We start from the raw sequence: 22,764 nt of genomic DNA, 5'->3' as shown, positions 1-22,764 counted from the left end.
ACATGCTGTTTGTCTTCCCTGGGGCAGATGGAATCTTCTAGCAAGACAATGCGACATGTCACACGGCTAGAAATTTCCGGCAGTGGTTTGAAAAACACGACCAAGACTTCCAAGTACTTCCCTGCCCCCCTAATTTGCTTGACTTGAACCCGATTGAACATCTGTGGGACCACTTCAATTGTCTTGTTCGCTATATGGATCCTCCCCATGCACCCTCCAGCATATGTGGGATGCACTGCAGTCAGCATGGCTCCAGATACCTGAGACAACTTACCAGCACCTTATTGATTCACTTCCAGCCTGTCTAGCTACAGTCTGTGCTGTACACAGTGGTTACTCTGAATATTAGCTGGTGGTCATAATAATGTGACTTGACTGTGTATTAGATCTTATTGATGATATGTCCTTTGTGTGTACAATGATAACAACAAAGATTACAATGTGATTATAAGTGGATGTGTGTATTGTTAAAGAAATCATGGCTCAAAATATATTAGACTGAAATTTAGACGACCAACACTCCTCCGAGAATTTATCCATATCCAAATCATAGGTTGTATCGATATATAGGAGAGAAGTAAGAGACACAGACATTGCTTGTATGCTCAAAATTACTCCTCTGAGGTTTTTTTTGCCAAAAACAATTACAATAATATCTTTCAAAAGGGGAATAGGCTTGATTTCAGTCAATCATTTACAATATGACAATAACTCTGATTCAGTCAATAGTATACAATGGGAATTTCATATTGAGCCAATCATAGACATATAAAACATTTCAAATGTAATATCATTTTTCATTGGATGCTTACGTCAAACTTAACACCTGCACATTTTGGCCTCTAAATGGAGGAGTGTGGGAGTAATTTGCAAATATGTATGTGAATGATGGGATATAGACAAATAATTAGGACTGTGATAACTTCATGTCCGGGCGTTCTGCCAGACTGCTAACTACTAACATATCAAGGTTACAGAAGAACATACAGAGATTATATATTTCTTGAAAACAAAGCAGAAATAGGGGGTGGGGTGTCATTGCAGATCTCTGCATAATCCGGCATCCTGCTCGATAATTCATAATCTAATATAATACAGAGAATATAAGAAAATGACCCATCCATCACAGCATGTTCGGTATAGTTGTAGCGTGGTTCTTTATTAATCATTTCCATTAGTGGGACAAAGGATCCCGAGTCCGACACTATGAGTAAATCTGTAAATCAGTGGTTAACATTTCTGGGGCTACAGGTTCAAATTTGACCAGGGTAACATCCACATGCAGTTTGCATAGGTATCCTCTGGGTACTTAAAACTTTTAAATTCCAAAAACATCCTGCTAGGTCATTTGACTTCATATGACCTTTGTCCCTAGTGTATGTGTCTGAAACCTGCTGTGTATACTGTGAGTGGAAAAGACTCCTGAATCCTGCAATAATACCACCGGTTTCAGCATTATACATTAGCAGTGTGGCTAATTGGGTATAGGAGAGGTGTGGAAACAAGGTGATTGGTACTTCATCTCATAAATAGACGGTTAGCTAATGATAAGATAAGATAAGTCTGTGTGCTTACAAAATGTCATAGAATCTCCAATGTCATAGAATCTCATAGAATCTGATGGTTGGGGGCCCCCACCGATGGAAACTCGCCAATCACGAGAACAGGGGTCCCATGTCCCTGGTTTAAATAAAGCAGTGGTAGAGAATGCACACTGATGCTTAATTCAACTCTATGGGACTAACAGAGATAGCTGAGTACAGTACTCTGCTATCTCAATCAGTCCCATAGAGTTGAAGGAGCGGCAACGTGCATGCCCGGCTGCCACTCCAATCAAACGGGGGACCCAGTGCTCCCGTTTTTCTGATTGTTGGGGGTCCCAGCAGTGGGGCCTCCAGCGATCAGACATTTATCACTAGGGATGAATGAATCGATTCTACATGAATCGAATTCTGACCGAATTTCCAAAAAGTTTTGGTTTCTGCGAATTCCCAAACTTTTAAGGTTTGGAGCACTCAAATCACTGCAAAATGGCGCCTGTGACAAGTGCTGGTGCCATTTTACAGATTAGAAAAAGGATCACGTGAAATCGGGTGGGCTCCCTCATAATGGCTTGCAGGCAGCCTTCCAAAAAGGCTTATGATAATCATTGCCTTTACCCATGTTACTGTGACTTTGACATTACAAATATTGGCTTGGCATTAAAGAGTTCGAAAAGGGGTTGGATACAGTCCTTGAAGACACAATAGTCAGACACGAGTTTTCAGGGCAATCGGAGCACTTGCGATTCACGCCAAATTTATTCGGACTGAAAAGAACGGCCGATTCGACCGAATCAGACTCGAAACTAATTTTGAGAAATTCGCTCATCTGTACTTATCACCTATCTTGTGGATAAGTGTCGTTCATGGAAAACTCCTGTAATACTACTACTTTATAAGATCTCTCAATACTATACATGTTTTTGTATTCTTATTCTCCAAAATTTGTTTTCATACGACCGTAACACATAATAGCTTCTGGATTATTGCCTTAACACCTAGATCCCCCAAGGTTCTACTGAACTAAAATTATGTTAACATAGGCTTCTAATTTCGGTCCAGTAGAACAACAGGTGTCCACGGGTTGCAGCTATAATACAAGGAATAAAATATGGCTGTACTGTTTTACGGCTGTGTAAAACTTTTTAAAAACATAGAACTATTTGTTAGTGAAGACTGTGCTCCAGAATATATATAGTTTACATAGTTACTTGTCAGATCAGGTACAAGCTAAATTGTAGATTATTGGTATAACGGAGGCCATATCCCGAAAGCATATTACACAGTTCAATGTGTGGATGTCAAGCTTTATCAATCGTAGCTCATGTTTTTAGGACAACTCACAACCCCCTTGTTTTCTTAAATATAAACCTGCAAAGATGATGTAATGGGTTCTACATGCAGACTATACATCTTATATCACTGTTGGCTGAAGACTTCTTTATAATGCTGAATCATTGAGGACCAGGACACATATGAAGGGACATTTCTTTTCACCCTTGTAACCTAATCCTGGGCACATTACAGAAGTGGAAATCTTTAAAAATTGCAAATCACCCTCACTTGCTTGTCATCTCAAACCTGGCGAATCCGCTCTACCTTTTATTGTGCGCAGACATATGTACATTGTATTATATAGGTAGCATGGCTGCTATGTTTATAACACAAGTAACACAGGAAATATTGTACATACTGTGATTATCAAACACTACATATGATATAAATGTACAATGATCTTAACCCCTTACTGGCCACCGATACAGATGTAGCCACATTTATCTTGACTCTGATAACTTGCTGCAGCGTGATATCACACAAGAAAAGCCATTGAAAAGCCATTGAAAAAGTCACGTTAACGTTTCCTGACACTGTGTATTTAATGCGTTAAAAGTCAAGATACAGATGGCTATAGCTGTACACCTTTTACGGCTGCCAGTAAGGTTACTTATGCCACAACGCTGCCTTTTCACAATGCTCTGTCATAAGATTGGCACAGGTGTTCTGTGCTGGGTAGGGCAGGTGCCAAAACTATTTAATGACAGCCAAACTCCTGCTCTAATGGTTGGGATCAGCGTTACCTCCGATCCAGGCTGTTTAACCCCTTAGATGTCATGGTCAATAGTGATTGCGGGGTGCCAATGGTTTCCATGGCAGCCAATAGTTTCTGTGGCAGCCAGGGCCTAACAAAGGCCCCCAGATCTGCCAACAGCCTATACCTCTTAAAGAGGCTCTGTCACCACATTATAAGTGCCCTATCTCCTACATAATCTGATCGGCACTGTAATGTAGATAACAGTGGTTTTTATTTTCAAAAACTATCATTTTTGTTCAAGTTATGAACAATTTTCGATTTATGCTAATTCATTTCTTAGACAACTGAGCGGTTTTTACCTTTTGACCAAGTGGGCGGTGTAAAGAGAAGTGTATGACGCTGACCAATCCATGTCATACACCTCTCCATTCATGTCCATTTGTACTCAGCACAGCGTGATCTCGCGAGATCATGCTGTGCTGTCACATACACCCACATTAACTTTTCTGAAGTGTCTTGAGAGTGAATAGACATCACCTCCAGCCAGGACGCGATGTCTATTCACACTCCCGACACTTCGGTAAAGATTGTGTGAGACTTAATTACAGCACAGCGTGATATCGCGAGATCACGCTGTGAATGACAGCACGGTGCGATCTCACGAGATTACGCTGTGCTGTGTAAGTAAGTCCCACAAAAACTTTACTGAAGTGTCGGCAGTGTGAATAGACATTGCGTCCTGGCTGGAGGTGATGTCTATTCACTCTCAAGACACATCAGTAAAGTTAATGTTGGTGTATTTGACAGCACAGCGTGAACTCGCGAGATCACACAGTGCTGAGTACAAATGGACATTAATGGAGAGAAGTGTATGACGCTGATTGGTCAGCGTCATACACTTCACTTTACAACGTCCACTTGGTAAAAAGGTAAAAAACGCCCAGTTGTCTATTAAGAAAGTAATTAGCATAAATCTAAAATTGCTCATAACTTGCTAAAAAATTATCATTTTTCAAAATAAAAACCACTTATCTACATTACAGAGCCGATCAGATTATGTAGGAGATAGGGAACTTATAAAGGCTGGGCCTAATAGAAGGATTGTAGTGTATTATAAAAAATAAAACAATCCCATAGTGAAGTGCCATTGTGGGACTAAAAAAAAAAGTAAGAAATACAGTACATCAATAAAGTTTATAGTACACAAAGTTAAAATCCCACGAAAAAAACAATTTTAGAGCCATTTTTTCCCCAAAATGCTTTTTTCCCCAAAGTGAAAAACAAATAATAAAAAAAAAGCTCCACATAATTATTATTATTATTAGGTCCGTATTGACCCTAAGGCCTTATGCACATGACTGTAAGGGTTTTTACTGTTCGCAAATAAGGATCCGCAAATACGGATGCACTTCCGTAGCCATCCGCAATTGCGGTAGCGCCTATAGACTTCTATGGGCGAGTCTGTTCTGCAATTGCGTACAAGAATAATACATATTCTATATTTTGCGGATCATTTCTACGGCCCGGACACACATCCGTAAATATACTGAAAGGTGTCCGGGGCCTATAGAACTTAATGGGTCCGCAATTTCATCCATAATTATGGATTCCGTAATTACGGATGAAAGCTACGGTCGTATGCATGGGGCCTAATTATAAAATTATCACATTATTTAACCTGCATGGTGAACTTATTTATGCCATAAGATAAATCTTGTAAATTTAAGATGCAAAAAAACATGGCAGAATTGCTGTTTTTCCTTCCATTTCCTCACAATAAAAGTTGATCAATAAGTTATATGTACCTTTAAAATTATGTAATTAAAAATACAACCCGTCCCTCAAAAACAAGCCCTCACACAACTATGTTTACAGAAAAATCTAAACGTTATGGCTCTTGGAATGTGACAATGAAAAATCTGAAAAAAATCACTGAGTCATTAAGGCCCAAAATAGAGGGGTTCTACGAGTGTTTAAAAAGCTTCTGCTCACCTCTTCATAAAAACAAATCAGGTTAGATTGACAACTTCTGTCCTTAGTAAAACCGTGCTGGCTGTCACTTATAATACTTTTCTTTGTCACAAAATTCTAGATATAGTCCCTCAATAGCCCCTCAAACATTTTTCCCACAATTGATGTTAAGCTTACTGGTCTACTACTACCCGGGTAAGACCTAGAGCCCTTTTTGAAAATAGGCACCACATTTGCACTGCGCCAGTCCCTTGGCCCTATACCAGTCACTGGAGAATCTCTATATATTATTAAGAGGGGGACAGAAACAACTGTACTAAGCTCTTTAAGAACTCTAGGGTGTAACCCATCTGGTCCCGGGGCATTGTGCACATTTATTTTATTTAACTTAGCTTGGACCATATCTACATTCAGCCAATTCAGTATATTAATTAATGTAGTAACAGAACTAGCACTGGCTGAAGAATTTTTTGAGATTTGTTTTACTATCCTTGGCCACCTGCCTTTCATTTTGTATTTATGCTGATTTTATAACTTTTTTGCAGATTTTATTAAGCTCTTTATAATTTGCAAAGGCTACAACTGTACCCTCAGATTTGTATTTTTCAAATGCCCTTTTTTTGTCATGCAGTGCCCTTTTTACAGAAGGTGTAAGCCATGTGGGGTTTCATTTTAGTCATTTATACTGGTTACCTATAGGAATAAATCTTGCACTATAATTATATAAGTAGATTTTAAGATCTCCCATTTATCATTTGTCCCATTATTTGACATTAGTTCTTCCCAGTCTATGTCCTGACATGCAGCCCAAATCCTGGGGAAATTGGCATTCTTAAAATTAAGTGTTTTTGACCTCCCAGCCTGTGTTTGTTTTTTACAGTAGAGGTAAAATATAACTATATTGTGATCATTGTTACCGAGGTTTTCACGAACATTGACATTCCCAACAAGCTCGGCATTATTAGAAATGACCAGATCCAACAGAGTGTCACCTCTAGTCGGGTCTTCCACAAACTGGCCCATAAAATTTTCCTGCAACAGGTTAAGGAAATTTCTCCCCTTCGCAGTTGAAGCTGAACCATGACACCAATTAATATCCCGGTAATTAAAATCTCCCATTATCACACAGTACCCCCCTGTGCTGCCCACACCATCTGTTTATATAGCTGATCTTCCATCTCCTCAGTTATATTGGGGGGGGGGTCCATAGATTGCTCCAAAATAATTTTTTCAGTGTTTACCTCCCTTTGTAATTTCACCCACAAGATTTCAACCTCCTCACAATCTTCACCCACTATGGTCTCTTTCACACTCGCCTTCATATCACTTCTCACATACAGACATACACCACCGCCTTCATATCACTTCTCACATACAGACATACACCTCCGCCTTTCCTATTTGCCCTGTCTTTCCGAAACAGTGTAAAACCCTGTAGATTTACAGCCCAGTCATGAGAAGATCCCGGCCATGTTTCAGCAACACCAACTAGACCAGTACCAAGGTCTCAAATTCCCCCATTTTGCTTGCTAGACTTCTGGCATTTGTGAACATACACTTTAACTTGCATTTCAAATTGCCACGTTTGGTATCAGAAATGTGATTATTTGACATTATTTGGGCATTTTTATTTTCATTGCTGTTTTGTAACAAAATGATCTCCTTATCCTGTTGTCTAGTCCTCTCCCCACAGTCTATTTCTCAACCCACCAATATAGTCTGACCCCTCTCTAACCTAACTACCCCTTTATTTTCTGCATTGACCTCCCTCCTTCCATTTAGGTGCAAATCATCTGCAGACATGGATGTAGCGGCGATTAAAAGTATTACAGCCGCCTTCTCCCATTCGTTTCAATGAGAGAAGGCTACAATACTGTGATTTCCACTACATCCATGTCAGCGATTCACGAAGAGCAAGTAGAAATGAACGGGAAGCAGCACTCGTACGGCGCTTCGGCCCCTTCAAAACTGCTGATCGGTGGGGATCCCGGGAGTGGGACCTCGACCCATCAGCTATTAATGGCCTGTCCTGAGTATAGGCCATCAATTTTTAGAGACTGGGCAACTATATGGTCACTATATGGTGGTAATATTGGTCTTTGTATAGTGGTTTTATTCAGTAACTGTATGGGGGTATTATTCAGTCACTATGTGGTTATGGTGTGGAGGTATTATTCAGTAACAGTATGGGGGTATTAGTCAGTATCTGTGGTTATAGTATGGCAGTATTATTCAGTCTCTATATGGTTATGGTTTAGCGGTATTATTCAATAACAGTATGGGGGTATTTTTCAGTCATTATGTGGTTATGGTGTGGAGGTATTATTCAGTAACAGTATGGGGGTATTATTCAGTCACTATTTGATTATGGTATGGTGGTATTATTCAGTAACAGTATGGGGGTATTATTCAGTCACTGTGGTTATGGTGTGGAGGTAATATTCAGTAACAGTATGGCGGTATTATTTAGTCACTATGTGGTTATGGTGTGGTGGTATTATTCAGTAACAGTATTGTGGTATTATCAGTTACTCTGTGGTTATGTTGTGGCGGTATCATTCAGTCACTATGTGGTCATGATGTGGCGGAATTATCCAGTAACAGTATGGGGGTATTATTCAGTCACTATGTGGTTATGATGTGGTGGTATTATATGTGGTTATGGTGTGGCAGTATTATTCAGTCACTATGTGGTTATGGTCTGGCGGTATTATTTAGTCACTATGTGGTTATGGTGTGGCGGTACTATTTGGACCTTATAATGTATTATTATTGGTCTTATTATAGTGAGTTGTGTTCAGTAACAGTATAGGGGTATTAGTCAGTCACTATATGGTTATGTTGTGGCGGTATTATTCAGTAACAGTATGTATGTAATATTTCATCTGGTATAATGGTATGATTTAATAACTGGACGCGCTAGAAGTCAGTGATCAGTTCTCTGCACATTGCCTTCTGAATTGACTGCATTATTGATACAGTAAGATGGTGAGGGTCCTGACTGACATTTATCCATGTATTCATGCGTTGATATGACTCCCAAATAAATACAGCTTCATCATTCATATTTAAATAGTGATGCACTTGGAATCACCACCTTTGTGGTATCTGCCAGGATGGTGTCATCGACAGAGTTGCAGAAAAGAGTGAAGTCCTGCGAAACCTTCTCATTCCTTAAAAAATAGTTCTGCCCAGGTGTTTTGCAGGAATGACATCTTGGCCCTACTGTTGTATATTCCTGTTTTGCTTCAAAGCAGTTTCCTTTTGAGTGTGTGACTTTGCAAGTAGAAAGTAGCCATGATTGGTGGGAAAAGTTTTAATTCTTCTTTGTTTTGGAATGTGTTTCATTTTTTTTTTTAAATAAACGGACGTAAATATGGAGTTAAAATATACCTGTGTGAAATCACTCTAAGGGTTTTGTTTTCATTGCACTAAATATTAAATTTTTGGGAGTTTTTTTGTAATGCTTATGCTTTTCATGTTAATTATTTTTTTTTTTAAATGCCCAATATTATTCAAAGATAACAGATGATGTCATTTAGCTCAATAGAGAATAATAACCTATAACGAAACAAATTCTATGACACTCAAATAAATATAAAAGTATAAAACTTATTAAATCCAAATATTTAAAAACACATATCTCAGTATAAAATTCAGAGATTACTAACCACAGTGAGGTAATGGACATCAAATAGCAACAATCATTAATACACAAAGGTGAAAAACCTAAATATATCACAACATGGGTGGGAAAAATAATTTTTGCCTTAATTAAACATGTACAAAGGCAGAGAGAGAGATAATGTTGTCTCAATCTACATGCACACTCCTACATCCAACTGGTAATTGTTAGGTGAGGCTTAGGGTATGTGTACACACACTAATTACGTCCGTAATTGACGGACGTATTTCGGCCGCAAGTCCCGGACCGAACACAGTGCAGGGAGCCGGGCTCCTAGCATCATAGTTATGTACGATGCTAGGAGTCCCTGCCTCGCTGCAGGACAACTGTCCCGTACTGTAATCATGTTTTCAGTACGGGACAGTTGTCCTGCAGCGAGGCAGGGACTCCTAGCATCGTACATAACTATGATGCTAGGAGCCCGGCTCCCTGCACTGTGTTCGGTCCGGTACTTGCGGCCGAAATACGTCCGTCAATTACGGACGTAATTAGTGTGTGTGCACATACCCTTAGATGTCATTTAAATGGCATTTTAATAAACGATACCAATGTATAGATGGCTTGTATGGTTATATAATAGTACCTTACCCATAAGAGTAGTGATGGCTACCTGGTGTGACACCCCGACGTGCGTTTCGGCTCCAGGCTTTCGTCTGGGGGTGGTGCCAGAGGGTCACGAGAAACTATTTAAAGGTCCGTAGATCAATCAAGAGTGGTTGGCTTACCAAGTAGTAGCTGGAGAGTATAATGAGCAGGTAGCCAGTATAAGACGCATTTCATCCCCGCCGGCCCCAGAAGCGCGATATCCGGCTGACACCGATGACGTCAAACGCAACGACACTAAGCATTATGCGTTAGACGTATCCATGGCAACAGAGGCTACCGCCGGTAGTCAACGAGTACGCATGCATCAACCCCACCTCCTAGAGAAACATACACAAAGAAATTGAGCCAGTCTCTCCAGCATGGGGAGCAACCATATAGCGGTCACATGACCCCATGGTTAAATCTGCATCTGCCAAAAACTGACCAGTCTGTGGAAGAGCAATATTATGCAGATGTATCTCTATTTGCCAGCCCAAGATCAGTACAGTTGTATACAAATCAATAAGAGTGACAATACACGCGTCACACTTCCAAAAACATACATGATGTAACCTGTCCCTAAACGTTCCCTCTCTATACAATACATGAACACACATTATGGAAATACATATTTCAAAAAATCATACCATATTAGAACAAAGAGTTCGGTTGAGGCGGTCTTGGCGAAATATTATTCTATCCGTCTTCCTGATTATAGAATCCCCTACAACTACCAATTGTCTTTCCTTACCTGCATTACTATCCTGCCGACTACTAGCTGGGATGTTCTCCTGGCTGTTAGGGAGATCAGTATCCAGTAGGGCTGCCATTTCTGAGACCGAAACCCTTGCATCATCACCCAACTTGTGAATTTTGCTTGTAATATGAGAAACAGGATTGGCCTTCCTTTTCGTTGACCCCTTTCTACTGCCCCTAACTACATTAACCCAGCTACTTGCCTGATCCTGTTAACCCATGTCTTCACCCTCCAGGTCTAGGCCACTAACTGCATGCTCCCTGAGCAGCAAGCTCCACTTAAGATTGTCTATCACCCTCAGTGTTGCATTTTGCTCTTCCAGATCTCTAATGCAAGCTTCCAGGTGAACAACATGCTCACATCTGCGGCTCCAGTCGCACATACATATGGCAAACTGTGCACTGAAGAAAACCTCCAATCTTGCTATCCATTATCTCAGTTACAAAAAAAACAGTGAATAATCCGATTTAATAACTCCACTTGATATACAAGCCACTTAGTCCAGCAAGCCCAAATGAGAGCAAGCTCAACTTGAGTCCTGCAGGCTAATATATATCACCTGAGAGCAATTCACCCCTCCCCCAGTTAGCTCCATAGCAGACAAGCTGAGAAGAATAAAAGGTTTTTAAACTGTGACAGTTTTTCTAGCTTCTATTTGCAAGCACTCAATTCATTTATTACACATAGTATCACATACAGGAACATCGCAACCTAATCCGGTTTAATAACTCCACTTGATATACAAGCCACTTAATTCAGCAAGCCCAAAAGAGAGCAACTTAAATTACTGCAGCTCTTTACTTTCTCCCTGCTGAGAGAAGGATGATAGATTGATAGATCTACCTTACCCTCAGATTCAGTGCAGCAGATCCGCATGAGGGTTAACCATATTATCTTTTAATGGGTTTTAGTTTTTTAAAACCTTATCTTTTCTGTGCGGAATCCACATAAATGAGTGGCATGCCATGGCTGATTTTTGCTTTTACGTGGTCTGTACAAAGATCTTCATTGAAAGTTTCCGTAGCACGTGATTGGGTTTGTGGAAATTCTTTTCACATACATGGGATTGGGAATTGACATCAGATCTGACACGGATTTGGGCATGGAATGCGCACTGAAAACTCAAATCCGAAACGTGTGAACAGAGTTTTAAGCCGCTCTGCTGTGTAGGTGATGGAAGCACAGCAGTCTTTTAACAAGAGAGAGGGGAGAGGGTGGTGAAAAGTGTAATATGAGCAAGCTTGTAGTTGCAGTGACTGGGACCGGTCTGCAGCTCCACTGTGTCTATAATATGGCAAACAATGAAAACAAAGAGCGTTGTGCAGCAAAAACGGCTGAGCTTTTAAGGGAAAGGCTACTCAAAAGGTACACTACAAGAGGATCCAAGAGCAATTTGAAGTTTTTCATTTTCCCTGGAGGTACGCTTTAAATCAAGTTGTTATGAATAAATTCTTGTGTTGCTTAACTTTCTGAAGTTTTATAAATGGGTATGTGTAATAATGTGCGCTTAAAAAATGTTAATATTTCTATTCTATTTTGTGAACCGGTGAACTGTGTGATAGATTTTATACAATATAGGTGTCTAATGTTAAGAGTCAAATTTTCTGACATTATCAATGTGTTTCATAGCCCTCTGCCATCCTATTGCATTCAGAATGAACTTATCAGTCACGATACCTGAGCACTATACAATATTCCTCTCTTATCTGTCTTGAAGATACAAACGTCAGTGGAGCTCATTACAGATTCAGCCGTCATTTCTTCTTTTATTTTCTTGCATTATACATGTCTGAGTTACTAGTTCAAATGAAATTTTCCCGTCAGCATGGAGCGCCCATGGATTCAACTGGGATCAGAAAGTAATAAACTTTTAATCATATGAGAGATTAAAGTACAGGATTCATCAGTAGAATGTATATCAATCATTGATTAATAATAGGACATGGAAGCATGATACCTAGTTATTGAAGAACAATTGCTCATCCCTGATTGAGAACAGTAATAAACTATATGGTTAACAGAAGTCTATTGCCCTTTGATTATTTTTGGTCATCTCCGTACTAAGTGCACTTTTGTCTACATTCATAGCTATCATAGGGATACCTGCTAAATAATCTGAATCCGAAATCTGAAATTAATTTCTTGGTATATTTTTTATAGCGATCCAAGATCTGTTTTTCTAATGCAGACTTCCACATCACCTTCATGATTAAATAATACGATTCTGGCTGCTAACTGATCGGATACTCCTCGTTTGCCAGACTTCCCTGCCCTCGGAAACTTGGCAAGCCTCAGGACTAGATATAGTGTGAGATTGGCGCTGGTGGAAGAATGCAGCGTGCAACGCAGTAGAGAGCCAGAGACCCTCACACTCAGTAGCTGGACACTTGCACACTACTAGCCTTCAAAAGTTAATACCGGGGGTCAGAGAGGGATAATGATACATACTAAGTTTGGGTGAATTCAAAGATGGCAAATTTGTTGCAGAAATTTCTGTGACTGTCTCATACACCAGAATGGAGCATGCAGTAATCCATGCAACTGCTGCAAAAACAACCCCATTCAGATGAATGGGATGGCAAATTTAAAATTCCCCCTTATATTGCACTGTTGTCTGAGGCTTCCAGACATAAGAGGGAAATCGTACTCAGTGTGAAGTCATCCCCCCCCCCTCCAAACCACCCTCTTTACCCATGTTAGGGTGCATATTCATGTGCCGGTTTTATGGTATTTTTTGTTGCGATTTGCACAGAATTGATTTTACAAATGGCACAAATACGGCATGTGCAAACATACCCTGAATCTGGCCAGTACTTTGGGGTGGGAAAAGGTGGCAACCATATACTATTTTTATTTATGTACATCTTCTTATACCGTCGCACATCAAACACCAAGGCCTGGGTGCGATTGCTATCTTTGCAACCCCTGTAGCTACCCTTTGGTGAAAACTTTTTAAAGGGGATGTCACTTGAACAGGTTGGTTAAATGTGAGCAACTTTCAGATCTACTTAATAGGCTATATTCTCCAGTGATAGTGGTGCCAGAGGTGCCAGAGGTGCCAGAGGTGCCAGCTGCACTCGTTCCACCTCCATAGAAATTAACAGGTGCGTTCCGTCAACTTGAAGCTAAATATAAATGGGAAATCAAATTAGAAACAACATTTGACCGGCTTTATGTATTAGGAAATGGGTTATTAATAAGAAAGACAATGTACTGTTAAATTGCTGTATGAACAGAAGAGGCACTGATGTAATTAATTACCTTGTTTACAGAAAATCAACAAAGTTATTTTTCTGCCTTATACTTCACTTTAGGGCTATTAAATTTCCCAATTAGGGTGACACAGTCGAGAAAATGGCATCTATCAAATTAAAACAATGGAAAAATTTGGAAAATCATCAGAGCAGAATGTTGAAGCCTAAATATAGCTCTCCTACTACTTCAACAGACTGACAGGGGAAATAGAAAAGATAATGTATGTAGTATAGAAAGGAGAGCAAATCCACTGGGATTGTGCTTACTGGATATCTGCATATCATTTTGTTCTAATTTTAAAGTTGATTAAGAGTTTTTAGATCCTATATAGAAGCTGTAGCTTTTGTTTTTTTACAGGCAAATTTTTTACTAGTAGTCAAAATGTTGTCAATTTGGGTTCAACTTCTACCAACAAAATTTTACTTCCCTAGGATCCTGCAATGGATTATCAAGATCAGAAATATAACTTAAAGCTCCTTGGCCAGAATGCAAAATCAGTATCAGACCCCACTCGCCACTCCCAACCATCATGTGCCCTTTATAGTTTTGTGGTCATTCATTTTAAGTGGCAACGGGACTAAGGACCATCAGACACCAGGGTTCATATGTAAACGGAACCTCTGCGCCCCACTCAGCTGTGACAATGGCATACACAGAAATCCTAGGGCTTCATGGGAAAACTCAGAATGGGCCAAATGTACTAAACCTTTAGGTTAATGTCCACCATTAAATTTTTACATCTTTAATTCTGTGTTGATTAATTTCATAATATATCTGTATAGAGAAGCTCTGCTTTTCTGACTTGAATAATGATATTATTCTGGCTGCATGGGGTCACCACTAGGTAATCTAACTGCATATGGACAAAGACACCTGCGTGTGTCGAAACATAGTGCTAGCTTTTTTTTTCCACCTGATTGGATTCTGTCTGCTACCTTTTTTTGGATATTATTCTTATTTATTGTGACTAAGTAGTACCTTTAAATTCTGGTAACTGCAGTCCCTGGCATATTAATGACGTTACTATATTTGGCTGTTTTTTTAGTTTTAGTTCTCCTAGTTAGAAGGAAGAGATTTCTAACTTTTCGAGAATTTATCGGAATACTTGCATTGCATAAACAGCAATTCCAAACTTTGTATAGTGTTATTATCAGAACACTCTCATTCGCAGCATAAGCACACTCCTATTACTAGTACCATGTAGGGCAGCTAGAATTATTCAAATTTCCCATAGCTATACTGCCAGCTTCTCCTTCAAATGTCTCTGTATCTTGCATCCCATTTACAGCTCTGGATGCATATACTAAAAGGCGTTGTCCACTTTAGTTAATCCCTTATTATAAGAAAGGTCCCCAACTATAGGCTGATCTCAGGGTGTCCTGCTGCTGTGATCTTTTGCGATCATCTGTAATCCGTAGCAGCAACTGTAGAATTTCCCTGCAGCACCGCCAGAGGTGAAATGAAGCATTACATGGTGCCCTTTCAAATCAACCAGCTATCTGTCTAATGCATGGAAATGCCAGGTCCTCCAAAGGGAATCGCTCTTTGTAGTGACTCTCCTCATATATGAGGGTCCTGAATGAGGAACCCCCTTGTATTAAATCACTCCCTTAATATATATGAACCCCATTAAGCCATCCATAGCTAAACAAAATGTTTTGGATTGTAACACTCTATGAAGAAATTGGTAACATAATTGCAATAATACCAATCCCGGTGACTTACTCTGGTGTGATATATGTGCTACATCTATCTAGTCATAGAGGTGGCATCTACTTATATATTCTCACAACAAGCATATACATACATGAGTCTGCATTTAACTATTGGTTCTACCGAATATAAGACCATAACATTATAGTAACTGGTCCTTTACAAGAAGGAAGCCGAGCGTGACTAGATTTGGGTATTTGGAAATAACACACGAAAAAGCAGTCTTGAGACTAATACCCTCTGAAGCCCACAGTCATATCTATGCTCTCTATCTGCTATGTCATACATTGCCCTGTACCATATTTCTTTCTAATTTTCTTTCTATTAAATACATTTCTCCAATAATTTCCTTTTCTGCTGTTTTCTAGTATGCTGTCAATGAATTCATTCCAGCCTCAGTAATTTTCTACAGATTCAGGATTCCAGTTATTTTTCATTTCTTTACATGATTCAGTTGTATATTTCAGAAAGAAAACCTTTATCATTAGATACTCATCCTAACTGGATTCAAATGGCTTTAATAGTATCCATTCTTTCTTTGGCTGCATTGATAGTAATGCATTATGGTCGTAGCTCTAGGGGTGTAGCTGTAGGAGGTATCAGTCCAATCAGTGCCCTGGTGCTGGAGGAGGCCCAAAAGCCCATCTGCCACATGAGAAGCCACCAGTATTATAAATGGTCCATGTTAAGTGGGGGGTCACTAGTTAGTCATAAAAAACACAGTAGTTGACTTGAGTGCATGGTATTGTTCACAGTTCCTGAGAACTTATATATTGATAGGACGATGCTTTATGTAATCTGAAAGCTATAGTATCTGGTTTTGATGATGTCAATAAGAGTGGGTGAAATTCAGGTAATTGTTGACATCATAAATGTGCCCACCATACATTGAATAACACTGGCTTCAAAACTAACGTTCCTGATAGACTCTCAGGTCCATTGATCATCTGAACATCTTGAACGAATGAGTATCAAGATTAGTGCTATCCAGACTTACATTTTATTTGATGATTATATGGTATAGATTGTAATATTAAATAACATGTAACCACATTCATATTTTTGTGCATCTGTTCTGTTTATCTCCAGGGCCTGACGATTGAAAAACTTGGAAGAAGGGTTCTTCTTATTGGTGGTTTTGGATTGATGGCAGTCTTTTTCGGAATACTGACTATATTACTGAATTTCCAGGTAAAAACCTTCTGTGTATTAGTTTAGGTAACATAAGATGCTATAGGATTTATTGTTCACAATATTTTTGGCAATATTCCAGAATTACAACATTTTGCTAGAACTATACTTTAAGCTGCATTGTATACAAGGGTAATTATATATTGAACTATATAGAAGTCAAGCTTTTCCCGAACATTCTTTATCATGTTCAGATATAGCAGATTTGTTTGCAGATTTTCATTGCCGACTCTGCACTTACAAGAAAGCCATTAACACATGGTTAAAAAAAAATTGGTATGGATTTTTGGGCATGCCTTAAAGGGCTTGTCCAGGCATGGGGTGGTTTTTCATACTAATGATCTGTCCACAGTATAGGTCATCAGTATATGATCGGTGGGGGTCCGACACCCAGACCCTGCACCGATCAGCTGGTCCATCTGCCTCCGGCACCGTAAGCTATGCAGGTGGTCGGTAGCAGAAAGCTCCGTACACTGTATAGCGTCCGTGTTGCAGTATTCACTTGAATAGGAGCAGAGCTGCAGTAACCCAGCACTGCCGCTATACAGTGACCGGAGTCATCTGCTTCCGGCATCAACCACTGCATAGCTTAAGGTGCCGGAGGCAGCCGATCAGTGCAGGGTCCGGGTGTCAGACTCCCACCGATCATATACTGATGACCTATCCTGTGGACAGGTCATCAGAATGAAAAATTGCCCCTTTAATGAAAGCCAACTGGAGAGTCTCATAGAGTTCAATGGCGTGTCAGTACACATGCTTGATCACTACTCCATTTAAATAGGGGACACTGTACCTCCATTCTCGTGAACAGGGAGGGTCCCAGAGGTCGGACCTCCACCAATCTAACAGTTATCATATATCCAGTGGATAGGGGATAATTTGTTAGAACCGGAAAACCCCTTTCACCCCGCAAGGGGATATGGACTTTACAACAGGGAATCCAGAGATTGCTACCCCTGGATTAGATTACTGACACGTACACAAGCTAAAGAACCACGATTTGATACCAAGGCAGTGGGCAGGAATCGAAGACAGACAGAGCATGATCAAGTCAGCTAGAGTCTAGTTGTTATCAGATATCAGGAAGAAGTAGACAAGTGAACAAGGTCAAAAAAACAAGCCGACTAAAAACGGTAAGAAGCAGTAACAAGCACACGTTAGGGGAGAAGACATCCAAATGAACCTTATCACTCAGGCCCAGAGTGAAGTGGGAACGACCATTTTTGAAACTTAGAACACTTAGACATATACTAGAATCATGGGCTTTTGGTGTACACTGGCCCGCAGTCTCATGACGCACTTGCAGAGCGGCACAAGGCAGGAGAATAGTGAGGGCTAGGAAGACCTGGAGAGAATTTGCTATGCATGCAGTTCGTTTGGTTGAGATTTACAGCAAAATATGCAGCAGAAATCTTCCACCCTATTTGAACCTAATCTTACAGCCTGAGACCGTGTTCGGGTCCCTGGCAACAGTTGTATGAAGTTAGCGGATCATGACAACTGGTGCCCAGGAACTGAGGACGCCCACAGGCTCTACAGAACACAGAATAGTATTTTGTGACTAAATGTAAATCTGTGATACAGAATACTATTTTGTCAGACAGAAAATATCTCAATTTGGTAGAAAATTACATTTTTTTAAAAACAGATTACTATTTGGTAGCACAGAGAAATGTCTGTCATATAAATGTTTAATTGTATTCAATTGGGTTTAATTTTAATCCATTAGTGTATTTTTTGTTGTGTTTCCAAAATGTTCTTTGTTTACTAGAAAATATTTTGTTTGCCCCATTCTTAAAAGTTACGTTCCTATATGCAGCTTAAAATCTTCAGACCCTGTATATGTAAATTCTATGCCAGAATTTTCTGCAGGTGCTACTGTAAAGAATTTGAGTAAACTTCCTATTTGTGGTTTATTGTTTTTTTTTTTTGTGTTTTAATCTTTTTTTAAATTCTACTTGCTTTATTAATAGGACCAGGCATCGTGGATCCCTTACATGAGCATTGTTTGCATTCTGGGTGTAATTGCATCATTTTGCATTGGACCAGGTAACTCATTTCTGCTGATACAAGCATATTATTTATTATGTGAAGTATGACAGTTCATTGCACTTGGCACGTGTTTCCTTTGACAGCATTTAATTTTGCAAAGCTGAAAAAACAGCTTTGCTAATGTCATTTAATTTTGTTGGCAGGAATCTAGAACATATTTTAATTAAGATAATTAGATTAATTTAAACGATGTTCACAAAGTAGTTGTTAAAGAAATTATGCTATTTTAAAACTGACTTCGTTTATAATAGAATTATGGAGAAAATAGATATTTTTGTGCTGGAAAAAATGTTAATTGTCAAAGGGGTTGTCTCATAAACACGCAAACACACAATACAGCCCAGTAGGCGGTGGGTGGAACTCAACTACACAAAACACAATAGTCAGAAGGCAAAACTTTTTTTACCCTATTTCCGCACTACTAATCCATAGTAACAGTAGGAACCATGGAATTATTCTAAAACATAACTTTTATTTAGTAGATCTAGTAACCGAACACATATTTTTTAAAGTGTAGCTAAACGTTTAACAAACTTCTGACATGTTATAGTGACAATGTGACTATATGAAGTTTCCAATGAAGTTTTCATTGGTGGGCATCCAAGCACTGAGACCCCCACCAATCGCTAAAACGAAGCAGCGGAAGTGCTCGTGTGAGCGCTCAGCCGCTTCGTTTCTGTTTGTTTTTTTTAGGAAATCAATGTAGCGGAGTACAGGCTCAATAGAAAGTCTATGAGCCTGTACTCCAATACATCAGCTTTCAGGGAAAAGCCGAACAGAAACGAAGAGCCTGAGCGCTCACACGAGCACATCAGCTGCTTTGTTTTAGCGATTGGTGGGGTCTCCGTGTTCGGACTCCCACCAATCAAAACTTCTGACATGTCACTATAACATGTCAGAAGTTTGTTAAACGTTTAGCTACACTTTAAAAAATATATGTGTTAGGTTACTAGATATACTAAATAAAAGTTATGTTTTAGAATCATTCCATAGTTCCTACTGTTACTATGGATTAGTAGTGCGGAAATAGGGTAACATTTTTTACCTTCTGGTAATTGTGCTTTGTCTCATAAACACAACCCTTGTCCATATGCCTGATTAGGTGGTATGGACATCATAGAGGGGGGACCCCACCAGGGACCCTCCTCTACGAGCCAGAGTGGGGAGCCGATGGCGGATCTGGCCTATCCATGTATTACATGGTTGGCCATTCATATAAATAGCCATCATGTAATACTACATTTCCCCAGCAGCAGCCTTTGCAGATGAAATGGATGGTCAGCCAGGGATTTCTGTGGTGGCTATCTTTAGAGAAGGGGTTGTATAACTGGATAAATATAATTTCAACTATTTATAATGTCTGTTTATTGTGATGCAATAACTATAACAATGCCACTATAGGAATTTTAGTTGATCATCGTAAAATGCTTGAAAATGTGAAAAACTAATAACTAATAAGATAACTAAGACACTGTAGCTCGATCTATGTAGCCTCATTACACTCCTCTGCAGATCTATGTGTCTCCATGGAAACAGGCTACAAACAAACCATGTGTAGTCTGATCGTGCATCACCTTCTATCTGTCCACTATTTCTTGTTAACCTAACGAATGTATGTAAACAAGAAGTAGGAGAGAAATGGAAGGGAATGTGATTGCAGGATTTAAAGACACAGAATTTGTTTGTAGTCCGTAATCATGGAGACACCTAGGTCTGCATAGGAGCTGTGGACACAAAATGGTAGTATATTTTTAACCCTTAAAGAGGCTCTGTCACCAGATTATAAGTGCCCTATCTCCTACATAATCTGATCGGCGCTGTAATGTAGATAACAGCAGTGGTTTTTATTTTGAAAAACTATAATTTTTGAGCAAGTTATGAGCAATTTTAGATTTTTTCTAATTAGTTTCTTAATAGACAACTGGGCGTGTTTTTACTTATTACCAACTGGGCGTCGTACAGAGGAGTGTATAACGCTGACCAATCAGTGACCAATCAGCATTATACACTTCTCATTGTTCCATCCCAGCTTCTTTCCCTGCACAATCACGCTGTGCAGTGAAAGAAGCCGGGCTGGAACAATGAGAAGTGTAGGACACTGATTGGTCACTGATTGGTCACTGATTGGTCAGCGTCACACACTTCTCTTTACAACACCCAGTTGGTAAAAAGTTAAAACACGCCCAATTGTCTATTAAGAAACTAATTAGCATAAATCTAAAATTGCTCATAACTTGCTAAAAAATGATAGTTTTTCAAAATAAAAACCACTGTTGTTTTCTACATTACAGCGCCAATCAGATTATGTAGGAGATAAAGCACTCATAATCTGGTGACAGAGCCTCTTTAATAACTGCCTACACACCAATTTCTAGCAGTCTTTTGGGGTCTTTTTATGGTGCTGTAGAATAAGTTCTGCACGGGTGTCCCGTGCTTCCTTGGAGTAGGTGCACAATAATGACAGCAATGCTCTCGCTCTAACCCGTTGATCGGTGCAGTAAATAGTGACTGCGGCATGATCCCAGGGGTCTTCTCCCCTTTGATCGGGTCACTAGGCTTCCTGGTGATGCGATTGGGGTATGGGGATTCCCTGAACAGTCAGCCCTGGGGACCTAGAAAGGACTCTAGGGCTATCTTTACACAAAGCATGCTGTTCGGGCACAGTAATGTTGCCCTAGAAACTGCCTGTATTATAATGACAGAACATTATGTATTAGCATATAACGATATCCAGTAAAAAGACATACCGTGCGGTATATGTTTTTACAATCAGACAGACCCTAGGGGTGTGGTTTCCCACTGCAGCCTCTACCAAGAGATCCTCCTGACGCATAAATAAGATGTTCACTGCAAACACGCTGTTACAAGAGTCTAAAGTATCACCACGACCGCAATAACCTGAAGTATAAATTTAACAGGTTATTCCATGAACCATATAAAAAATAAACAAAATTACGTAATCAATGTTTTCTATATTAGCCCGGAAAAATAATTATACAAATTACACAGTAATGTATATAACCACGCCCCCAATGCTGTCTAAAAAAAATAAAATTCCTCCATTATAAAACAAGGCCTTATAGAGTCACATGAATGAAAAAAATAAAAAAAAATATTTTAGACGCATTGGAACAATAAAATAATGGTTTAAAATGTTTACATATCCTTTAAAAGGAGTCTTAGATTAAAGAGTATTTTGAGACAAAATGTATATGGGGATGTGTGTCTGAATTTTGTACCATACACCATTTATTGTTTCAGGAATTTGCCTTTTCAGATCAATACTTTATATCACAATGCAATAAAGCTCGCTACACAAACTGTATATATTTACAATTATGTAAGCAATTGTATGTCCCATTAAGTTCCAATACAGTTTCAAATAATAACACTTTTGCTGCCACCACTAGGAAGAGCTTACAGGGGTTTTCCACAGGATATTCTCATAAATGTCAGATAGATGCTGGTCCCACCTCTGGGACCCGCACCTATCTCTAGAACGGGGCCCCCTAAACCCTGTTCTAGCTTTTTGTGCTCACGCTGCCTCCCGGCCACTTACTGATTACATGGTCAGGAGTTACGGAAACAGCGTAACTCGCTGAGCTACGCTGTTTCCGTAAATCCCATAGTAGTGAATGGCAGTTGTGGAAGCGGTGTAGCATGCGAGCTACGCTGTTTCCGTAACTACTATTCAGTTCTATGGGAGTTATGGAAACAGCGTAGCTCAGTGAGTTACGCTGTTTCCGTAACTCCCGACCATGTAATCAGTAAGTGGCCGGGAGGCAACGTGAGAACAAAAAGCTAGAACGGGCTTTAGGATATGTCATAAATATCCCTGATTGGAAAACCTCTTTAAAGGCTATGTACACCTTTGAACTGAATTTTATTTTTTTATTATTAAAACGTTTTATGTGATTTTGAGCAGCTTTTCAATTGACTGTAATAAATTTTTTTTTTTACTTTTTAAGATACATCTTCCACG

At 39.5% G+C, this 22,764-nt stretch overlaps 1 protein-coding gene across 1 annotated transcript in view; it reads left to right on the top strand.

Moving 5' to 3' along the window:
• The window catches only part of SLC2A9 (solute carrier family 2 member 9), a 311,872-nt gene that overhangs the window by 151,225 nt on the left and 137,883 nt on the right, over positions 1-22,764 (top strand). The window contains exons 10-11 of the mRNA XM_075849107.1: positions 16,629-16,730; positions 18,704-18,779. Coding sequence (XP_075705222.1) covers positions 16,629-16,730; positions 18,704-18,779 — 178 coding nt within the window. The remainder of the gene's footprint in view (positions 1-16,628; positions 16,731-18,703; positions 18,780-22,764) is intronic.

This window comes from Rhinoderma darwinii, chromosome 1 (assembly GCF_050947455.1).
Source record: "Rhinoderma darwinii isolate aRhiDar2 chromosome 1, aRhiDar2.hap1, whole genome shotgun sequence".
Taxonomy (NCBI): domain Eukaryota; kingdom Metazoa; phylum Chordata; class Amphibia; order Anura; family Rhinodermatidae; genus Rhinoderma; species Rhinoderma darwinii.
Note: the sequence above shows the minus strand (reverse complement) of the source record. Positions and strands in the feature narration are given on the sequence as shown.